The following is a 20908-nucleotide window of genomic DNA, read 5'->3' as shown; positions in this document are numbered from 1 at the left end:
TTCATTCCATCTGTCACAATGGGGGGTGGGGGGGGGCATTGATGGCAGACCCAATGCAAGACACAGACACTGAAGTACAAGGAACAGGACTTGACTAGAGCTGGGACATGGCAGGATACAGACAAGGAGCAGGGACAAGAACAAGAAACCGGGAACCCGGACAAGGAACTATGAACTGGGAGCCTGGGCATGGGAAAGCGGGACCAGGACTAGGAACCATGGACTTGGAGCCTGTGCTTGGACTCCAAGCCAGAGACTGGACAAGGACCCAGAACCTGGGTCTTGCCTCAGGCTCAGACCCCAGAACTAGGCAAAGACATGACATGGCTACCAGACTGGAGGCTGGGGTCTTGAGGCTTGAGGCTTGAGGCTTGGAGACAGGCTTGGACGCTTGAGGCTTGGGTATGGACTCCGAGCCAGAGACTAGGCAAGGACCCAGAACCTGGGACTTGACTCGGGCTCGGACTCCAGAACTAGGCGAGGACAAGATGAGGCTACAGGACTGGACATGGCTTGGGTGAGGAACTCCTGGGTAGGGCGAGCCACAAGGACAGGTAAAGGCACATGGACAAGACTCGGATAGGACTGGACTAGGCACGGCCTGGATGAGGGCCTTCAGGAGCACAGAACCTTGGACTAGAAGAGACAGGAGCACGGAACACAGAGGTGGGACCCCTCCTTGGGAACAGGATGTAGGGCTGGGACTCATACACAAAACACTGAACATGAAAAGACAGATTCCAACACAAGGTGGCGGCAAACAGCTGGACCCACCTAGCAAAGGCGTGAACACAGAGACAGTTCCTAACTCTAGGTAGCGGTGAACAGCCAGACCTACCTAGCAAAGGCATGGACATAGAGAGACAATTCCACACAACAAAAGATAGTTCCTTATCTTGACCTAACAAGGCTCCAGTCTTGCTCCAGCGGTAAAACTTCAGCGATACAGGCGAGGTATCCAGGCGGAGGGGAGGGGAGGGGGGGGGGGAGACAGGGAGGGGAACAGGACAGTCTAATAGGGAATACCTGGTTTGCAGAGGTATTTATGTCTCAGCCCCAAAACGAGAATCATGTGCCTAAAACAGAAACTGGGGAAAACCAGAAACCCTGGAATAAGGAACTATGGACCGGACCATGAACTGGAATATGGACTTCTCGGACCGGAACATGACACCATCAACCACTGTAGCAGAGTTTCCTGGGAGTTGTTCTTCTACTGCAACATTTTTCTGCAAGGCTGTGGCTAAAGTAGCTTTATTTGTCTCTCTCAGCAATCCTTCTGGTGTGGACAGGGCCCAGGGCAATGGTCCAAGGGGATGAGAAAGGATATCCTCCATACGTAGACTGCGCCCTTGTGCCATCACTATGCTGTGTCCAAACAAAGACCTGCCTGCTTTCAAGATGATCGCCTTCCCATTTGATTTCACTTCTCTCTTCTTACACATATTACTGAATGTTTTCAGCTTGTTAGTTTTCATTAGGTCATAGAATTTTTTTGCTGGTGGGTCGTTCTCTGGTCTCATCCTTGAAGGTTGCATAGGATTGCTCACCAATCTCATATGCCTTCATCAGGTCGGAGACAATGTCCTTGGGGGCTGCCTTTGCCGTAGAGATGCTAATGAGGTCCCGCTTCTTTGCAAATGGGTTGACCCATTCATGTATGAGGCTAACCACTGCTGAAACTGCTTCCTCATCTTTCTGGATTCTTGGCCGCTGTAGCTCCGCATGACAAAGCTCTGATTTGTTGCCTTGCACCATCTCTCTTAACTGACCCAGGAATGCACTGCGGTGCTCAGCCGTTATGTAGTAACGCTTGATAGTTCCAGCATTCAGGCTGAACCGTGATGTGCCTCCAGGAGACTGTGTGTCTTTGTTCACTGTGGCTTCAATAGCCTGGTCCACAGGAATCGGCCCAAAGGGGTTATTTACTAGACAGCTGCACTGAGAATTGGCCTGTCTTGAAGGCCTCACACACAGAAGGATTCTTCTCTGGGAGGTTCATCATCTGAGCAAAGTAAGGGGACGGGTACCTGGCATAATTCATCTTATCATAGGAAAAGCACCATGGGATCATGGTTCTTATAGCATGGAGGTGCAACTCCCAGTCCCCCTCACGAGAGGCTTACAGAAGCCCAAGTACTCCGCTCTCTACCATGTCAATGTATGAGATCCAGAATGTGGATAGCTCTCCATTGTTGTGACGGAGGTGTTCCAGAAAGTCTGTCCACAGGGTTATCAGCTCAGCTAAGAATGGACTTTGCAGCAGATTGTTCAACTCTGTTGGTTCAAGTCATTGGCCATGTCGTTCACATGGTCTAAGAATGATTTGATCATCCCACTCCTCTCTGGAACGTTGTCCTCAACCCACAGTGTGAACTCTGCCCATGCGAGTCTCATCAGTGCTTCATAGATGTACTTGTGGACCCTGACAGCACGATTGTAGTGTTTACCATCAAGCACTCCATTGATGGACCCTCTGCAACAATTCCAGCCTCTATGCATACGTCCTTTAGTCCAGCATCCCAAAATCGCTTTCCTAGGATGGCTAAGGCATTACATATGGTATGGAATGTCCCCATCCTGAGAAGAATGTTGGAGAAGCACTGTTCATACTTCCAGGCAGTTTCAGTAGCTTTTACACAGAGTGCTTGATCCATGACCACCACAATTTCTAGATGAAGTTCCTTCCTGATTAGCTCTAAATGGTTCAGGATTTCAAATACTGTGGTCAACTCTGTGGCTGGTGAATTGGTGGTTGGCAGATACGCAATAATACCTTGTGAGATTGGTTCTTGGTCCCTGGTGCTGATATTAAAACCAGTCCAGCCTGGGATTGTTTGATTCTCTGGATCTGTTTGCCTTGCAAGTGTCTACGCCAGGTTCTTCTTGCAGGCAAGAAGAGCAGCTTGCTTGGTTTCCTGGACACAGTGTTCCCTGGTTGGGAGAGGCTGTGGGCCCACATGTGCACTTGCTACATATACTTTCAGTTCTTGGTCCTCAGTGGTGACTGATCTCTGCTTCAGCAAAGAAAGCTACCACCGCTGCAATGCTAGCACATATTTTCTAGCACTAGGGGTGTATAACTTGTCAAAAATCACTATAAGAATTATTCCCCCCAGATGGTACCAATGGTCCAAATTTGGAGTCCTGGCTCACGGGACTATCTGTAGGTTCTTGTGGTCCAATGTCCTGCACCTTCCACACCACATAATGATGCAGCCAGACAGGACACTCTCAATAATGCTCCTGTAAAAAGTTGTTAGAGTGCGGATGAGGAGCCTTGCAAGCCTCAATCTCCTCAGTAAGTGTAGATGCTGCTGTGTCTTCTTGACTAATGAGGGAGTGTTGTGGGTCCAGGTTGGCCTTTGCTGCCCTAGGAGAAAGACTCTATCTGTGCCTCTTATAATCTTATACCTATTATACAGTTATGAAAATTAAAAGGTATTTAAGGTACATTTAATGTCAGGGAAATGTATACAATATACAGCCTGAAATACTTCTCCTTCGCAAACATCAATGAAAACAAAGGAGTGCCCCCGAAGAATGGACGACAGTTAAATGTTAGAACCCCAAAGTCCCCCCCAGCTCCCCTCCTGTGCGTAAGCGGCAGTAAGTAACGATTCCCCCTCCCCCCACCAACAAAAAAAGCATTGGCACCCACCACCGAGCACTCAAGCGTGAGCAAGGCAACAGCAAAAACACAGACTTGCAGTTACCCCAAAGATTACATTGTTCACCCGGCATTCGACATTCCACAGGCTCTTTCTCTCCCTAATAAGGGAGAAAAGGGTGTCTCCGTTTCACAGCAAGAGGGGAGACATAACAACTCGCTGGTTTACGATGTTAAAAGTCCATTGCATCGCTTTTTCCGAGTTCTGTGCCCAAACATCTTGGGTCTCCGGGCACAAAGTTAGAGATCTTCCGTCTCCAGTGACACACTGATCTGCCGAGGCACCGACCTCCAATCCCCCCCCCCCCCCACTATCTCCAGAGCCACGAGCTCCCGGACCTCCGAAGGTGAGTGGAGCTCTTAGGCCGAGCCCTTGGTGTGCCAAACAACGGCCGGTTGTGAAACCCCGAGAGCAGGTCCCATTCCCGCAAAGAACTGTAGTCAGTGTGTAACTCCAGGTCAGGGTCTTCAAAAGAACCCTGAAAGGGAAAAATAGAGATATTAAAGATGGAAATAGAGCTGTTCCCAAAGATGCAAGGAGAGGAGTTGCCGTTAGGCACCATTAACCCTTCTAAGCTCCGCTGCAGATACTGGAAATCTGAAATAAAAACTAAAAATACTGGAAAACCAGGTCAGGCAGCATCTGTGTAAGGTGAAACTGAGTTAATGTTCCAAGTCAATGACCTTTCATCAGAACTGGGTGAGTTTTGAAGGGTCTTGCCTGTAAAAACATTAACTCTGTTTCTCTCTCCCCAGATACTGCTTGACTTGTTGAGTGTTTCCAGCATTTTCTGTTTATATTGCAGATGGATCTTACCAGCCATGGGTAAATGGAGAGACTGTATAAGGTGAATATCTTCACCCCAAGGGCATAAGAATGTGAAATTGGCTCAGGTATGCAAAGTATTTCAGGTGTTCACTGGAGAAGAAGAAGAAAGTACATATATACTCAGTGGCCACTTTATTAAGTATGCCTGTACTATACATTAATGCATATATATCTAATCAGCCAATCACGTGGCAACAACTCAATGCAGAAAAGCATGCAGAGTTGGTCAAGAGGTTCAGAACAAACATCAGAATGGGGAAGAAATTGATCTCAGTGACTTTGACTGCAGAATGATTGTTGGTGCCAGACAGGGTGGTTTGAGTATCTCAGAAACTGCGGATCTCCTGGGATTGTCATGCCCAATAGGATCTAGAGCAGGGGTTCCCCACCTGGGATCAGTGGACCCCCTCTGTTAATGGTAGTAGTCCATGGCATAAAACAGTTGGAAACCACTGTTCTAGAGTTTGCAGAGAAAGCTGCGGAAAACAAAACTTCCAATAAGCAGCAGTTCTGTGGGTGAAAACGTCTTATTATTGAGAGAGGTCAGTGGAATATGGTCAGACTGGTTCAAGCTGAAAGGATGGCAACTCAATGCAGAAAAGCATGTTCAAGTAACCACACATTATAACAGTGGTGTGCAGAAGAATCTCTCTGAATGCACAACACGTCAAACCTTGAAGTAGGTGAGCTGCAGCAGCAGAAGGTCACAAACATACCGTCAGTGAGTATTAATTGCCTATTCTTTAAGACATTCTGAACTGAATTACTGCCAATATTATATAAGTCATTGATGAGGCCACATTTGGAGTACTGGGTTATTAAGAAAGATGTGGTTATTAAGAAAGATGTGCTTAAACTGGGTGGAAAGAGTGTAGTGAAGATTTACAAAGATATTGCCTGGATTCAAGGGAGAGTTTGGCCACACTAGGTCTTTATTCCTTGAGGCATAGGAGAATGAAAGGTGACCTTACAGAAGTGTTTAAAGTTATAGGGGGCATAGATCAGTACTCAGTCAGCTCCATCATGGGTCTGTCCTCCCCAGCATCAAGGCCATCCTCAAAAGGCAATGCATCAAAAAAGTGACATCATTATGAAGGGCCCTCACCACCCAGGACATGCCTTTTGCTCATTTCTGCCATCAGGAAGAAGGTACGGGAGCCTGAAGACACTCAACATTTTAGCAACAGCTTCTTTCCCTCTGCCATTTCTGAATGGTCTATGAGCACTGCCTCACTGTTTTGCTGTCTTTTTGCACATCTTATTTATTTTTTTTGTGTGTTCTTATTATAATTTGTGGTAATTTCTCAACCCCATCATCCTGCCTTCTCCCCATAACCTTTGACACCCTTACTGATCAAGAACCTAACAACCTCCGCTTTAAATTTACCCCAATGACTTGGCTTCCGCAGTCATCGCAATGAATTCCACAGATTCACCACCTTTGGCTGAATAAATTCCTCCTCATCTCTGTTCTAATTCTGAGGCTATGTCTGACTATACCTTGATGTAATTCTTGAATGCACATGACATTCATGAGTTGCATGAAGAGGAGGACAGGCAAAAGTTTTGAAGAGCTTACTAGAACTTCTCAGATTAAAAATAGAAGTAAGACCATGATCACCCACCATATGACATGGCACATAATAATAGTGATGATGATAATGTCCTTTGGTCCTAGGCTTCCCCACTAAAGGAAACATCCTTTCCATGTCTACTCTATCTTGGTCTTACGGCATTTGATACTAAGTGTGTAAGCCCTTGGGTAAGGTTTCTATACTATGCAGTGAGATATTTTCATCTTAGCAGTTTTCTGTAAAAGTTGTGTGAGTGTTTTGTCTTTGGCTAAAGGTAGGAGTCATGTTATCCAACTTAGGAACGTGGTATCAGCCATTCGAGGTTGTCTTGGTATGTCTCATAACTTTCTGCCCAGTGGAATATCCGAGAGCATTGGGAGGGAGCAGATTTCTGAATGACAGTAGTCTGGTTTGCGCTTTTTTTTTGGTGGGAGCTGTGGAGCGGACCACAAGGGAAGGTGCCACAGAATGCATTGAAAGGAAAGTCCCCGTTGTAAGAAGTGCTTTGTCTAGATGAATGCCTCCAAGCAGGAAGGGCCAATACTCCTGAGAGAGCCATTTCATTCAAGATGGTCTTTGAGGGAAATTCGGAATGTGGCGAGTGCCTTCGTGCAGTCCGTGGGTTCAGCGTGTGAGTAAAGTGATGCACCTGACACTCCAGAAGTTTGAGAAATCGATGTTCATGCCATCAGGTTGGAGGCTACCCAGACGGAATATAAGTTGTTGCACTTCCAACCTGAGTGTGGCCTCATGAGGCAGTAGAGGAGCCATGGACTGACATATCGGAATGGGAATGGGAAATAGAATTGAAAGGGTGGCTACCAGGAGATCCCGGTTTTTCTGGCGGGTGGAGGTAAGTGCTTGGAAAATAGGCTTGTCTGATACCTGAGTGGTTTTATGGAAAATGTTGACATGGCACTGGAATTATCACTGGCATGTCATTGAAGTAATAAATCCTGGTGTTTCACATAAAAATGTTTTGCTCTGATATAGTGATGTAACGCTTCAGTAAAATTTATGCTCCTCGAGGTGTCCTAGGAATGTGACACTTACATATTAAAATACTTAATCTCTTGCTTCATGCTGCAAGTTTAGGATATGGAACAATTCACAGAAAGTCTCTCACCACTGATCCCAAAATCAGACGAGTGGCTTTTGGTATCATTATCACACCACCCGTCTTGTGGTCTTCACTGAGTAAAGTTACCAGTGGAGTGCTAAAGTCAGGCCAATTTTTGTGCTGTGATTCATTTGTATGAAAAGTTAGACTGAGAATGCCACAAACTTGTATCACTTTTAGACCATGGGGCCAATGCAGAGAGAAATCGAAGTTCAAGTAAATTTGTTATCAAAGTACAAGTATGTCACCTTATGCTCCCCTGAGATTTATTTTCTTGCGGACATTCACAGTGTAGTGGTTAGCACGACGCTATTACAGCTTGAAGCATTGGAGTTCGAAGTTCAATTCCAGCATCCTCTGTAAGAAGTTTGTATGTCCCGTGAGTGCATGAGTTTCCCCCAGATTCTCCGATTTCCTCCCACAGTACAAAGACGTAGAGTTAGTAGGGTAATTGGTCATTGTAAATTGTCCCGTGATTAGGCTCACGTTATATAGTTGTGTTGCTGGGTGTTGCGGCTCATTGACTAAGAAGAGCCCATTCTACACTGTTTCTCTAAATAAATGTAAAAAAATCAAGAAGTACAACATATCAACCTCCATTTTAAGTGTACCCAATGACTTGGCCTCCACAGCCATTATGACAATTAATTCCACAGATTTGCCACCCTCTGGCTAAAGTAATAACTTCTCATCTCTGTTCAAAAGAAATGTCCTTCTATTCTGAGGCTGTACCCTCTGATCCTAAACTGCACCCCCCATAGGAAACATCCTCTCCATTTCCACTCTATCTAGGGCAGGGGTTCCCAACTATGTTTATGCCATGTACCCGTACCTTTAAACAAGGGTCTGTTGTCCCCAGGTTGGGAACTCTTGATGTAGGCCTTTCAATATAGGTTTCAATGGAATGCCCCGCATTCTTCTAAACTCCAGCAAGTACAGGCCCAGAGCCTTCAAGTGCCTCTACTTCCTCAGGAGGCTGAAGAAATTTGACATATTCTCATTGATATGTACATGTGTCTTTCTAAAAGCCTCTTAACATCAGTATCATACTTTCTTCCTCTGGTAGCACACCAACCTCTCTGTGTAAAAAAAAATTGCCCCAAACATATCACTGAAACTTTGCCCCTCTTCCCCATAAAGCTATGCCCTATAGTATCTGACATTTTCACTTTAGGAAAAAGACACTAATTTTCCTCGCAATGGCATTGCTCTGATCTTAGCAACTTGCTCCTTCATTCTTGTATTACCCATCAAGGGCAATAGTTTCTTGGTAAATTGGTTTGTTATTGTCACATGTACCGAGGTACAGTGAAAAGCTTGTCTTGCATACAGTTCATACACATCAAACCATTACATTGTGCATTGAGTTAGTACAAGGTAAAACAATAATAGAGTGCAGCATAGTGTGCAACAGCTAGAGAGAAAGTGCAGTGCAGATAGACAAAGAAGTGCAAGTTCAGAATGAGGTAGATCGTGAGGTCAAGGGTCCACCTTACCGTACTAAGGGACTGTTCAATAGTCTTCTAACAATGGGGTAGCAGCTTCCTTGAACCTGGTGATATGTGCTTTCAGTCTTTAATATCTTCTGCCTGATGCGATGGGGGATAGGAGAAAGTGCCTGTGGTGGGTGGCATCTTTATACTGGCTGCTGTAGCACTTTCACTTCAAGGTTTGACTCTTCTGAACACCACTTTATTTCTGTGTATTTGTTCACTTATTTATTGATTGATTGATTGAAGCAGCCTTCCAACTCTTAGAGCTGTCCCACCCCAGCAATCCCCGAGAACCCTGATTTAACTCTACCCTAATCACAGGACAATTTGTTTGAGTTACTGTCGCCTTCCTGTCAGCTTGAACCAGTCTGACCATTCTCTTCTGACCTCTCATTAACAAGACATTTTCATCCACAGAACTGCCACTCTCTGGGTGTTTTTTTTTGTTTCTCACACCATTCTCTGTGAACTCTAGAGCAGGGGTTTCCAAACTGGATCCACGGACCCCTTGCTTAATCGTGTTAGTCCATGGCATAAAAAAAGGATTGGGAATCCCTACTCTAGAGACTGTTGTGCATGAAAATCCCAGGAGATCAACAGTTTATGAGATACTCAACCCATCCCGTCAGATACCAACAATCATTCCATGGTCAAAGTCACCTAGATCACATTTCTTCCCCATTCTGATGTTTGGTCTGAACCACAACTGAATCTATCGACCATGTTTGTATGCTTTTGTACATTGGGTTTCTGCCACATCATTGGCTGATTTAAGAAATCACATTAACAAATAGCTGTACAGGTATACCTATTAACATGATCACTGTATATCTTTGGCCAAACCTTTTATCATCCAACCTACTATCCTTGCATGGCTTAACAGTAGATAAGAACTGTTCTGTGAGGTGATTCTGAATTTTGCTATGTTAAGTGGTTTATATATTTGGCAATTTGCTTACTTTTGTCACAGTTATCAATATATAGTGAAAAGCTTTGGCAGCTATGAAGGAATTAAAATATGAAAGAAAATACCAAACTCGAATAAGTCAAGGAAAGTGGAAGTAGACAAACTAGATGTTTTTGTTCTTGCCATGTGCTTGAAGGAATGAAGGTTGCCATTTTGTAAAGCTGCTCTGTAATCTCCATTTTGTGAGCTGTCTTGTGAATTGTTTTTGCACACTCTAATCATTCTATTAAAGTAATTTAGAAGTTGACTCAATGATGTTCCTGACAATCTGCTGACCTAGAGATCATTTCCAAATAAGAAGTTATTTGTGAGGTGTTCTTTGGTGCGATAGAATATACAGGTTTATGAATAGGGGACTCTGTGTCTGACCTGAGTAACTCGAGCCTAGTAGCTGGCTGATTCAGAACAAAGAGACATTAATTACGAGTTGTCGCTTGCAGAAGGGCAATAAATTGATGCTGGCTTGGACTACTTCCAATGGGAATCTGACACAGGTCAGTCAGATAACCTCGAGCCAACGAGATTGAAATGCAACATTTGAACTGATGAGGAAAGACTATAAGAATACAGAGTGGTGAGAACTCTGGAGACTAACTATCGTCAATGCCAGGGACTAGGAGAAGAAGGATCACTGGTCCGGCTAACAGGAGATTCTATTTCGGTGTTACAAATTAGAGAAGTGGTCTGAGTGAGTATTGGTACAGAGGGGATAGTAGGATTCATGTTTTAAGTTGTTGGCTTGGGGTTAACATAGTTGCATTGTTGTTTATGCACAGACAATAAAGTGCAAGCTTTGATTAATTAATTAAGTGAATTGCCTAACATAAATCAGTTGATTGGTCAGTAGGCAGCATCTATGGAGGAGAATAAGCAGTTAATGTTTGGGGCTAAGACCGTCCTATTTAGAGTGCAGGAGGATGATAGGTGACTTGATGGAGGTACACAATATGTTGAGGCGCTGATCAACTTGATAGCCACAGACTTTTTCCCGAAGTGGAAATGGCTAATACAAGAGAGCATAATTTTAAGTTGATTTGAGGAAAGTATAGGGGATACCAGAAGTAGGTTTTTACATAGAGAGTGGTGGGCATTGCCAGGAGTGATAGTAGAAGCAAATACATCAGGGACATTTAAGAGACTCGTAGATTGGCACGTGGATGATGGAAAAATGGAGGTCTATGTGGGATGGAAGAGTTAGATTGATCCTAACGTAGGTTAAAAGGTCAGCAGAACATCGTGGGCCGAATGGCCTGTACCAATCTGCAGTGTTCTCTGTTCTAACATCATAGGCTCTGTGGCTTAGAAGAGAAGGGGGAGAAGAGCAGCAGTGATAGGGGATTCCGTAGTTGGAGGAGTAGGCAGGAGATTCTCCAGATATGTAAGAGACACCTGGATGATATGTTGCCTCCCAGGTGTCAGGGTCAGGGACATCTCAGATCAGGTCTACAGCATTCTAAAAGGGGAGAGTGAGCAGCCAGAAGTTATGGGTACATACTGGATCCGAAGGCATAGGTAGGAAAAGGGAGGAGGTTCTGAAGAGAGAATATATGGAGTTAGCTAGAAAGCTGAAAAGTACAAACGCCAGGGTGGTAATCTCTGGATTGCCTTGGCAGATAAATGAGTGGCTGAGGAATTGGTGCAGGGGGCAGGGTTTCAGATTTCTGGATCATTGGGAGCGCTTCTGGGAAAGGTATGACCTGTCAAAATGATGGGTTAACACCTGAAACCAAGGGGGAAGTAATATCCTTGTGGGAAGTTTGCTAGAACGGTTAGGGCGGGTTTAAACTAAATTGGCAGGGGGATGAGAACCAGAGTGATGGGGCAGTTGGTATACAAGCAGATGCAGTGTGATAGGGCAAAATTGCACCCAGAATCTGGCTTAATATCACTAGAATATGTCATGAAATTTGTTATTTTGTGGCAGCTATATGTTGTAATACATAATAATAAAGAATATAAATTATAATAAATTTATATAAAAAAATAAATAAATAGTGCCAAAAGAAAGGGAAAAATTACTGAGATAATGTTCATGGGTTCATTCAGAAATCTGATGGCAGAGGGGAAGAAACTGTTCCGGAAACGTTGAGTCTGTGTCTTCCTGTACCACCTTCTTGATGGTAGCAATGAAAAGAAGGCATGTCCTGGGTCATAGAGATCCTTAATGATGGATGCCAACTTTTGGAGGTGCCCTAGACGCTGAGGAGGCTAGTACCCATGATGGAGCTGACTGAGTTTGCAACTTACTGCAGCTTTTTTCGGTCCTGGGCAGTGACACCTCCATACCAGGCAATGATGCAAACAATTAATATCCTCTCTACGGTACATCTGTAGAAATTTGCCAGTGTCTTTGATGACATACCAATTCTCCTCAAATTCCTAATGAAATATAACTGCTGTCATGCCTTCTATGTAATTGCATCAATATGTTGAGCCCAGAATAGATTCTCAGTGGTGTGTTCCCTAGCCTTCCCCTTCCTGAAGTTCACCACCAGTTTCTTGGTCTTACTGATGTTGAGTGCAAATTTGTTGCAACAAAACCACTCAACCAGCTGATCTATCTTGCTCCTATATGTCTTCTCATTACCATCTGAAATCCTGCCAAAAATAGTTGTGTCATCGGCAAATTTATAGCTGGAATTTGAGCTATGCCTGGCCACACAATCATGGATGTGGAGAGAGTAGAACAGTGGGCAAATCCTGCATTCTTGAGTGCACCAGTGTTTACCTTCAGTGAGTTGGAGATGTAATTTCTGATCCACAGACTGATGTCTCCCTTTGAGGAAGTTGAGGATGCAGTTGCAGAGGGAGGTACAGAGGCCCAGGTTTTGGAGCTTGTTGATTATAACTGAGGGTATCATTGTGTTGAACGCCTGTAATTTCCTGGTTTCTGTTTAGAGACTTTTTTAAACAGTGGAAAAACATTAGCTATCCTCCATTCCTCTGGTACCTCTCCTGTCACTAAGGATATTCTAAATATCTCTGCTAGGGCCTCTGCAATATCTGCACTTACGTCCCATAGGATCCGAGGAAGCACCTTGTCAGGCCTGGGGGACTTATCCACTCTGATATGTCTCCGGATAGTAAACACTTCCTCCTTTGTAATTTGAATGCATAAAGTATAAATGATATGAAAGTAAGTTACTATCAAAGTGGATAGTAAAAGCTTTTTCAAGTTTGTAAAAAATAAAAGAGTTGAGAGTTGATATAGGACCTCTAGAAAATGAGACCTGAGAAATAATAAGGGGAGACAAGGAGATGACAGATGAACTAGGTGAGTATTTTGCATCAATCTTCACTGTGGAAGACACTAGCAGTATGCCAGATGTTGAAGAGTGTGATGGAAGAGAAGTGAGTGCGGTTACTATTAGAAAGGAGAAGGTGCTCAAAAAGCTGAAAGATCTAAGGGTACATCAGACACCCTGGCCAGATGAACCGCACTACCTCTGAAAGTGGTAGAGATTGCAGAGGCACTAGTAATAATCTTTCAGAAATCATTGGACTGTGGCATGGTGCCAGAGGACTGGAAAATTTTAAATGACACTCCAATCTTTAAGAATGGAGGAAGGCAGCAGAAAGGAGATTATAGACCAGTTAGCCTGACCTTAGTGGTTGGGAAGATGTTGGAGTCAAATGTTAAGGATGAGGTTATAGAGTACTTGGAGATGCAGGACAAGATAGGACAAAGTCAGCGTGGTTTCCTTAAGGGGTATCTTGCCTGACGAACCTGTTGTAATTCTTGGAGGAGATTACACATGGATAGATAAAGGGGATGCAGTGGATGTTGTATATTTGGACTTCAAGAAGACCTTTGACAAGGTGCTTACCAAGTTAAGAGCCCATGGTATTACAGGAAAGTTACTGGCCTGGTTAGAGCAAGAGCTGATTGGTAGGAGGCAGCAAGTTGGAATAAAAGGATCCTTTTCCGGTTGGCTGCCAGTGACTAGTGGTGTTCCGCAGGGTTCAGTGTTGGGACCACTTCTTTTTATGCTGTATATCAATGATTTAGATGATGGAATAGATGGCTTTGTTGCCATGATTAAATGGTGGAGCAGACTTGATGGGCCAAATGGTCTAATTCTGTTCTTATGTGTTATGCTCTTATGGAATAAGGTAGATAATCTTGTAACACAGGGATTGGCAGGTATGACATTGTGGGCATCACTGATTCATGGCTGAAAGAAGATCAGAGTTAGGAGCTTAACATCCAAGGATACAGTAGCCAAGATGTGGGCTGCAAATTACAGTGGGAGATAGAAAAGCATGTAAAAAGGGCAATATTACACTCGTCATGGGGGATTTCAAAATGTTGGTAGATTTGGAAAATCAGGTTCATACTGGATCCAAAGAGGTGGAATTTATAGAATGGCTACACAGTGGCTTTTTAGAGCAGCTTGTGCTGATCCAACTAGGAGGAAAGGCGATTCAGGATTGGGTGGTGTGAAATAAACAAAATTTGATTAGGGAGCTTAAGGTAAAGGAATTCTCAGGAGACAGTGGTCATAATATGATGGAATTCATCGTGAAATTTGAAATGTAGAAGCTAAAGTCAGATGTATCGGTAGTATAGTGGATAAAGGGAATTACTGCAGGGATGATGGCAGAACAGTAGTGGCTCTAATTTCTAGGGGCAATTTGGAAGCTGCAAGATAGATACATACCAAAGTTGAAGAAGTATTCTGAAAGGATGCTGAGGTAACAGTGGCTGACACAGAAAGTCAAGGTCAGTATAAAAGGAAAAAAGTGGCCATGAAATATAATATGGCAAATGCAATGTTAGCAAGCGTATAATGCTGAAGCTTTAGGAGGCATTGGTTAGGCCGCACTTGGAGTATTGTGAACAGGTTTGAGCCAGTTATCTAAGAAAAGGTGTGCTGGCGTTCGAAAGCATCCAAAGGAGGTTCACAAGAATGACTCTGGAAATGAAAGGTTTGTGTATGAGGAATGTTTGATAGCTCTAGGCCTGTACATGTTTGAGTTTAGTAGAATGAAGGGGGTATCTCATTGAAACCTATTGAATATTGAAAGGCCCCGTTAGAGTGGATGTGGAAAGGATGTTTCCTGGAGTGGGTGAGTTTAGGACTAGAGGACGCAGACTCAGAATAGAAGGATATCCATTTAGAACAGAGATGAGGAGGAATTTCTTTAGCCAGCAGGTGGTGAATCTGTGGAATTCATTGCCACCAAAGCCTGTGGAGGCCAAGTCACTAGGTATATTTAAAGCAGAGGTTGATAGGTTCTGATGTCAAAGGTTATGGGGAGAAGGCAGGAGAATGAGGCTGAGAGGGATAATAAATCAACCATGATGGAATGGGCTGTGTAGCCTAATTCTGCTTCTGTGTCTTCTAGTCGTACGGTCAGAGGGCCTGTACAGTGCTATGGTGTTCTATGCTCTAACATCATGGGCTGAAGAGCCTGTATTGTGCCATCATATTTCAGATATAACAAAGCAATACAAAGCCTGGCATTTTCCATCAGGAATGTGTGTGGGACTCGGAGCAGATCTTTGAGACATTTCTATCCGCTTACTTCCCTTGACTTTCTAGGTTGTGTAGGCCTCTCTTCGTGTTGCTGGGTGCTGTATATGAAGTAATGAGTACCTTTCTCCATTTTGTTTTACAGTTACAGTGAAGCTTTGATTTATCTTATCCACGCATACCAATATAACAAAGAGCTGCTGTCCAAAGGCATGTACAGAGGGCACGATGAAGAGCTGATGTCACACTACAGGCGGGAGTGTTTGCTTGTAAGTAGGATTCACAGAGACGATGTAATATACACAAAATGCTGGAGGAACTCAGCATCTGTGGAGGAGAATAAACAGATGATGTTTCAGGCTGAGAGCCTTCATCAGAACTGAAAAGAACAGGAAGGAGCCAGAATATGAGGGTGGGGGTGAGAAACTGCCAGGTGATCGGTGAGACAAGGTAAGGGCGGGGAAGATGACAGCCTCTTGAAGATGGCCTCAATGGTGGGGATGGTTGGTGCCGTAAGGGAGCTGGCTGAGTGTATAATTCCTTGTACCCTCTTGTGATCCTGTGCATTGGAGACTCCAGACCAAGTGCTGATGCATCCAGTCGGAATGCTGTCCATCAGACCTCGACAGAAATTTACAAGTCTTTAGTGACATATCAAATCTCCTCAAACTCATGGTTGAAACAAAAAAAGTACATCACACCCATGCAAGCAGTTGCATCTATGACACCTGTATAGGACAATGCAAATAGTACAGAGCATCTAATCTCACTCTTTTTGATACCTGTAATCAGCATCCAGTATAGGAATTGGGACATATATATATATAAGTCATTGGTGAGGCCTCACTTGGAGTTCCGTGTACACTTTTAGTCACCTTGTTATAGGAAAGTGATTAAATTAGAAAGAGTACGGAAACAATTTATGATCATGTTGCCTGGATTGGAGGGCATGAGTCATAGGGAGAAGTTGGCTTTATTCCTTAGAACGTAGGAGTATTAGGGGTGCCCTTATGGAAATGTTTAAATTGATGAGAGGAGAGATAAGATGGATGGTTACAGTCTTTTCCCCAGGGTAGGGGAGTCTAAAGCTTAAGTTCAGAGGGAAAAGATTTAAAGGAGACGTCAAAGGCAATTTTTTTGAAGCAAAGGGTGGCTGGTATGTGGAAAGGATCTGCCAAAAGAAGTTGTAGAATCAGGAACAGTTGTAACATTTAAAATGTTTGCACAGGTACATGAATAAAAAAGCTTTGGAGGGGTGAGGACCAAGTGCAGGCAAATGGAACATAGGTTTAGGGCAGGGCTTCCCAACCTGGGACCCATAGACCCCTCGGTTATTGATAGGGTCCATGGCATAAAAACGGTTGGGAATCCATGGTTTAAGGGGTGAATGGAAAGGCTTAAAAAGGACCTGAGGGGCAGAGGGTGGTTTCTGTAGGGAATGGATTGCCAGAAGGAGTGGTTGAAACAGGTACTTGGATGGGTAGGTGCAGGGGCAGAACTTAAAGGGATAAAAGCAGAACACAACAAATTGGGAGGGAGAACATGTCAGCATAGACTGGGCTGAAGGGTCTGTGTCATGGTTTATTGTATAACTCTATGAATTGTCAGATAACATCTGATGCATGTGCAGTATAGAAAAGCACAGTGCAGAAGGAATCAATTTGGCCAATTCAGATTCAGATTTATTTATCACATGTACCTTGAAACATAGGATGAAATTCATCATTTGTGTTAACAACCAACACACCTAAGGATGTGCTGGGGGCAGCCTGCAAGTGGTGCCACATATTTCAGCGCCAGCATAGCATGTTCACCATGTTCAGCAGAACTCAGAACGCGGTGACAAAACAGCATGAAAACAAGCCCTGTTCCTCCCTGCCTCTCACTCACGCACATGCACAGTCCGCTAACCCCGGGACAAGTAGTCTTTTGTCTGCCTCCAGCAGGCATTGGGCCTTCTACTTCCCCAGCAGATTCACCGAGATTGGCAGACTTGGAACTCTGGTCATTGCGCCTCAAATTCTAACATGCTCTTTGTAAAATTTCCCCCACTCCCACTTCCTTTCTTATTACCTACTTCCCTTCATATTTTTTCTTTAACAAGTGTACGTCCAAATCCATCTTGAAAGCTCCCACTGAATCTGCTTCTTCCACATGTAGCCCCCCTGGCCACTCTCAGGGTCGCCCGGCTCGCTGTCGTCTAGGGAAACAGCCTCGGCCCCGCCAAACTGGATAATTCGTTTGTGTGGATGCTGTGTGAGGTACCCCACCCCGCCCAAATAACAGACAATACACCAGACGCAATTAAATGATTTACAGTTTATAGATATTACTGGAACTATATAATTAAAAGAGAATAAAATATAAAAGGAAAATAAAAGGCGCCACACTTATCAAAGTTCAATCTCTTCGTGCACAAAAACCGTTGGGGCTCAGGGACCTTCTTCTTCACCCTGCGACCCCCTCGGACCACCTCAACCGGCCGCCTGGGACCAACAACGGTGGTCGACCAGACGCTCCATACGAGTCCGTCTCCGTCTCCTCTCCTCGTCGAACGTCCCGCTCGGGGTCCGACCCCGTTAGCGGACTCACAGCACCTGGTCCATCCTCTGTCTCGCTCTCCCGCCTTCTGTCCCCAAACCCCCTCGCAAACAGTATCTTCAAATACACCAAAACCATAACAACTATCCCAATTGGTTAATAGCACCCTCTTATCACCCTCTAAACCACAATAAGCTGCTAGCGCAAACTTTCTCAGCGTTAAAGCACAACAAAGCTGCATTCCCCAGATTGACATAACAAAAACGCCACTTTAATTGGCCTCCGCAGTAACATAAAAATCGAAACCCCCTTACACTCTCCCCCCACCAAATAAAGTCATGTCCTCATGACTTCTAAATAACTCGCCACCCAGTCCTACAGACACACAACACACACATACACAGATACACACAGTGACAGTGCTCCCCAAACAGTGGACCTTACTCCCGTCCCACGGGCGCTAAATAGGCCAACCTATCTGGGAGCTTCTTAACCCTCTGAGACCTCCGTACCCCCTCACCTAAACCCAAAAGGCTCAGACACTGCTAGGGATACCTCGGGCCTGCTTGCCAACTCCTCTCTCACTCAAGCCACCACTACAGCTCGGAGCCCCCAGTCCCATGTCCAGGGCCCCGCCTCTCCTCCTTCCCAATCCTGCTGCAACTCAGACTGCCCACAGCTAGCCCTCCCCACTACACCTGACTCAGTGGGAGAAGGGCCAAAGGTCTCTTCCTCAATCACGGGGAATTTAGCGAAAGGCAGCATGTTCCACATGTGCAGCACATCATCCTTCGAATCCGTATCCTTCCTCATTCCCTCGATCAATAGCTGCTGGTTAAGTTTCTCCAAACTGGAACATTTAGCCGGGGCTACCCCTTCAGCCTCCTGCAGTCGAGACGTCAGCTTCTTCGGGGACTCCTTCAACTCTCGTCACAGCCTCAGCAGTTCTGACTCAGGGTTCCTGGCCATCTCAATCTGGGACGCAGTTACCCTACCAGCTTCTTCCACCCTGACCTGAAAAGCAGCAGTTAAAGAATGTTCAGCCTCCGGTTGTTTCTTCCTGAGGGCGTCTTCCAGGTCAACTTTCAGTTTTTCCACTTCATTTAAACTCACGATAGTCATTTTCAGGTTCCTTTCAAGCGTCCGCCTCCCTTTTTCGAGATCTGTCCACCATTTCTTTACCTCCTCGGGAGTGTAGTCAAACTCCCCTCCCTGGGCTCTCGGTTTTCTGCTGACCTTAGTCAGAACACTTCCTTGATCTTCCCCAACTTGTAAATCTTCCAATCTGTTCTGAATGGACGTCTTGAGTTTCTGCTGATCCCTTCGAAGGTGGGTCATTGTTTCTTCTCGCTGGATTAATTCGTCAGTATATGACCGCAGTGCGGTGCAAATCCCCTCTCTTCCCTGTGTCTCATTCAGATTGACGATCTGGGTTTCCATCCCCCGGTCCACCACCGTCTGTCCGAACACCAGGAAGTTCAACTGGTATGTCGGGTCATTTTCCTCACATTGCACCAAACTCCTCCGGCCAAAAACTCCTCCACATTTGACACTTCGCTTCGGTCGCCCGGGCTCAGCCACTCGCCTCGCCTCATAGTCCCCCCAGGCGAATCCAAGCTCTGGGCGGTCATCCACATACGTCAAAACTCCACACACCTTCACTTCCCCCTTGGTTTTCCTCATGCCCCGCGGGAAGGATGCAGGGGCTCCGGATATGCCCTTGGGCATCTTTCCGGATCGGAAGAATCCTAGGGAACTAGTAAAGGCCATCTTCAGCTCAACAGCCGCACTCCTCAGGATCTGGCAACATCCACTCCTCAGATGCAGCACATTAAACCACGTCGCATAATCCACACACACGCTGCCTTCATCTTCCACGCCGCCAGGGTCCAGTTGCCGCGACCTCTCTCTCACTGAGGTGTCTTCAGCGGTCAACTCCCCTCCCTCGTGGTGGTTCGGAGCATCTACCAAGAGGGTCTCACCCTCAGCTACTTACCCCAAGCCGTACCACCGCCGGGTCTCGTTTAAATTCGGTACCGGCTCAAGGCTGCTACACACGTCCTCAGAAGCAACTCGACACGCTGGGTGCCCAGACAATGCCCCCATGAACTCCAGGGTCCATCGTCTTCTGGATAACTACTGCCACTAGTACCCAAAGTCTCCGGTGCCCTTGCGGTTGTCAAGGATAAATGCTTCAGACACCGGTTGTAAAACGAACTGTACAACAACTTGATCTGTGCCCCGGGGTCGAGGATAGCTTTAGCATCGCTTCCCTCTATCCATAGCGACACCCTGGGGCATGGCCCCTCTAAGCCTTCAGGAATAGGGTCTTTTCCTTTCGGAAGTTCATCGGTATGTTGCTGGGAACGTGCTTCCCCAGAGACCCGAAGCCATTCCCCCACTGGGCCCGACACCTAAGTTTCCCGACACCTCTCTGATCAGCTGAACAACTGATCCCCTGGTACTACAAGCAATTTAGCCGCCCTCCTTGCCAGAGAAGACACACTGAAAACTTTCCCCCCTCTTTCAAATAACTGACAGCTGTCACTACGGTGTAAGTGAACCTGACAGCTCTAACACCGTCACCAGCCCGCCTACTCAAACTTTCAACCAATCCCTGTCGCTCTCCCTCAACCAAGCACTGCCACTCATCTAACAACTGAGAAATCCGCTCCGCCCACGTCTCACGCGCCTCCGCCCCTCCTGGGGTGGACACTATCCCCAGTGCCAGGCGGAGCCTGCCAGAGCTAGAACATTTGTTCGCAGACTCTACCTCCAAATCAGACCACTCTTTCCTCTCTCTCCCAACTGCATGGATAGCCCCGAGTGCCACCTCTAACTCGTCAATGCTAGTCTGAACTCGAACAAAGACCGCACCCACAACGCATACAGCAATCAACAGCAAATAACCCACAGAGACACACATTACAGATTTAATCAGGGCACCCACACAGCATACCAACAGACTCAAGCATCCCGGACAAAGCCCCCACAATGCAGCCCCCCTGGCCACTCTCAGGGTCGCTCGGCTCGCTGTCGTCTAGGGAAACAGCCTCGGCCCCGCCAAACTGGATAATTTGTTTGTGTGGATGCTGTGTGAGGTACCCCACCCCGCCCAAATAACAGACGATACACCAGACGCAATTAAATGATTTACAGTTTATAGATATTACTGGAACTATATAATTAAAAGAGAATAAAATATAAAAGGAAAATAAAAGGCGCCACACTTATCAA

General features: G+C 45.5%; 1 protein-coding gene across 6 annotated transcripts in view; it reads left to right on the top strand.

The window, feature by feature from the left end:
- The window catches only part of usp25 (ubiquitin specific peptidase 25), a 551935-nt gene that overhangs the window by 516312 nt on the left and 14715 nt on the right, over positions 1–20908 (top strand). For all 6 annotated transcript variants that reach the window (XM_072259857.1, XM_072259852.1, XM_072259853.1 and 3 more), the window contains one exon: positions 15276–15399. In XM_072259857.1, the coding sequence (XP_072115958.1) occupies positions 15276–15399 (124 nt within the window). The remainder of the gene's footprint in view (positions 1–15275; positions 15400–20908) is intronic.

The sequence above is a fragment of the Mobula birostris genome, chromosome 6 (genome assembly GCF_030028105.1).
Source record: "Mobula birostris isolate sMobBir1 chromosome 6, sMobBir1.hap1, whole genome shotgun sequence".
Taxonomy (NCBI): domain Eukaryota; kingdom Metazoa; phylum Chordata; class Chondrichthyes; order Myliobatiformes; family Myliobatidae; genus Mobula; species Mobula birostris.
This window is presented reverse-complemented; position numbering and strand designations above follow the sequence as displayed.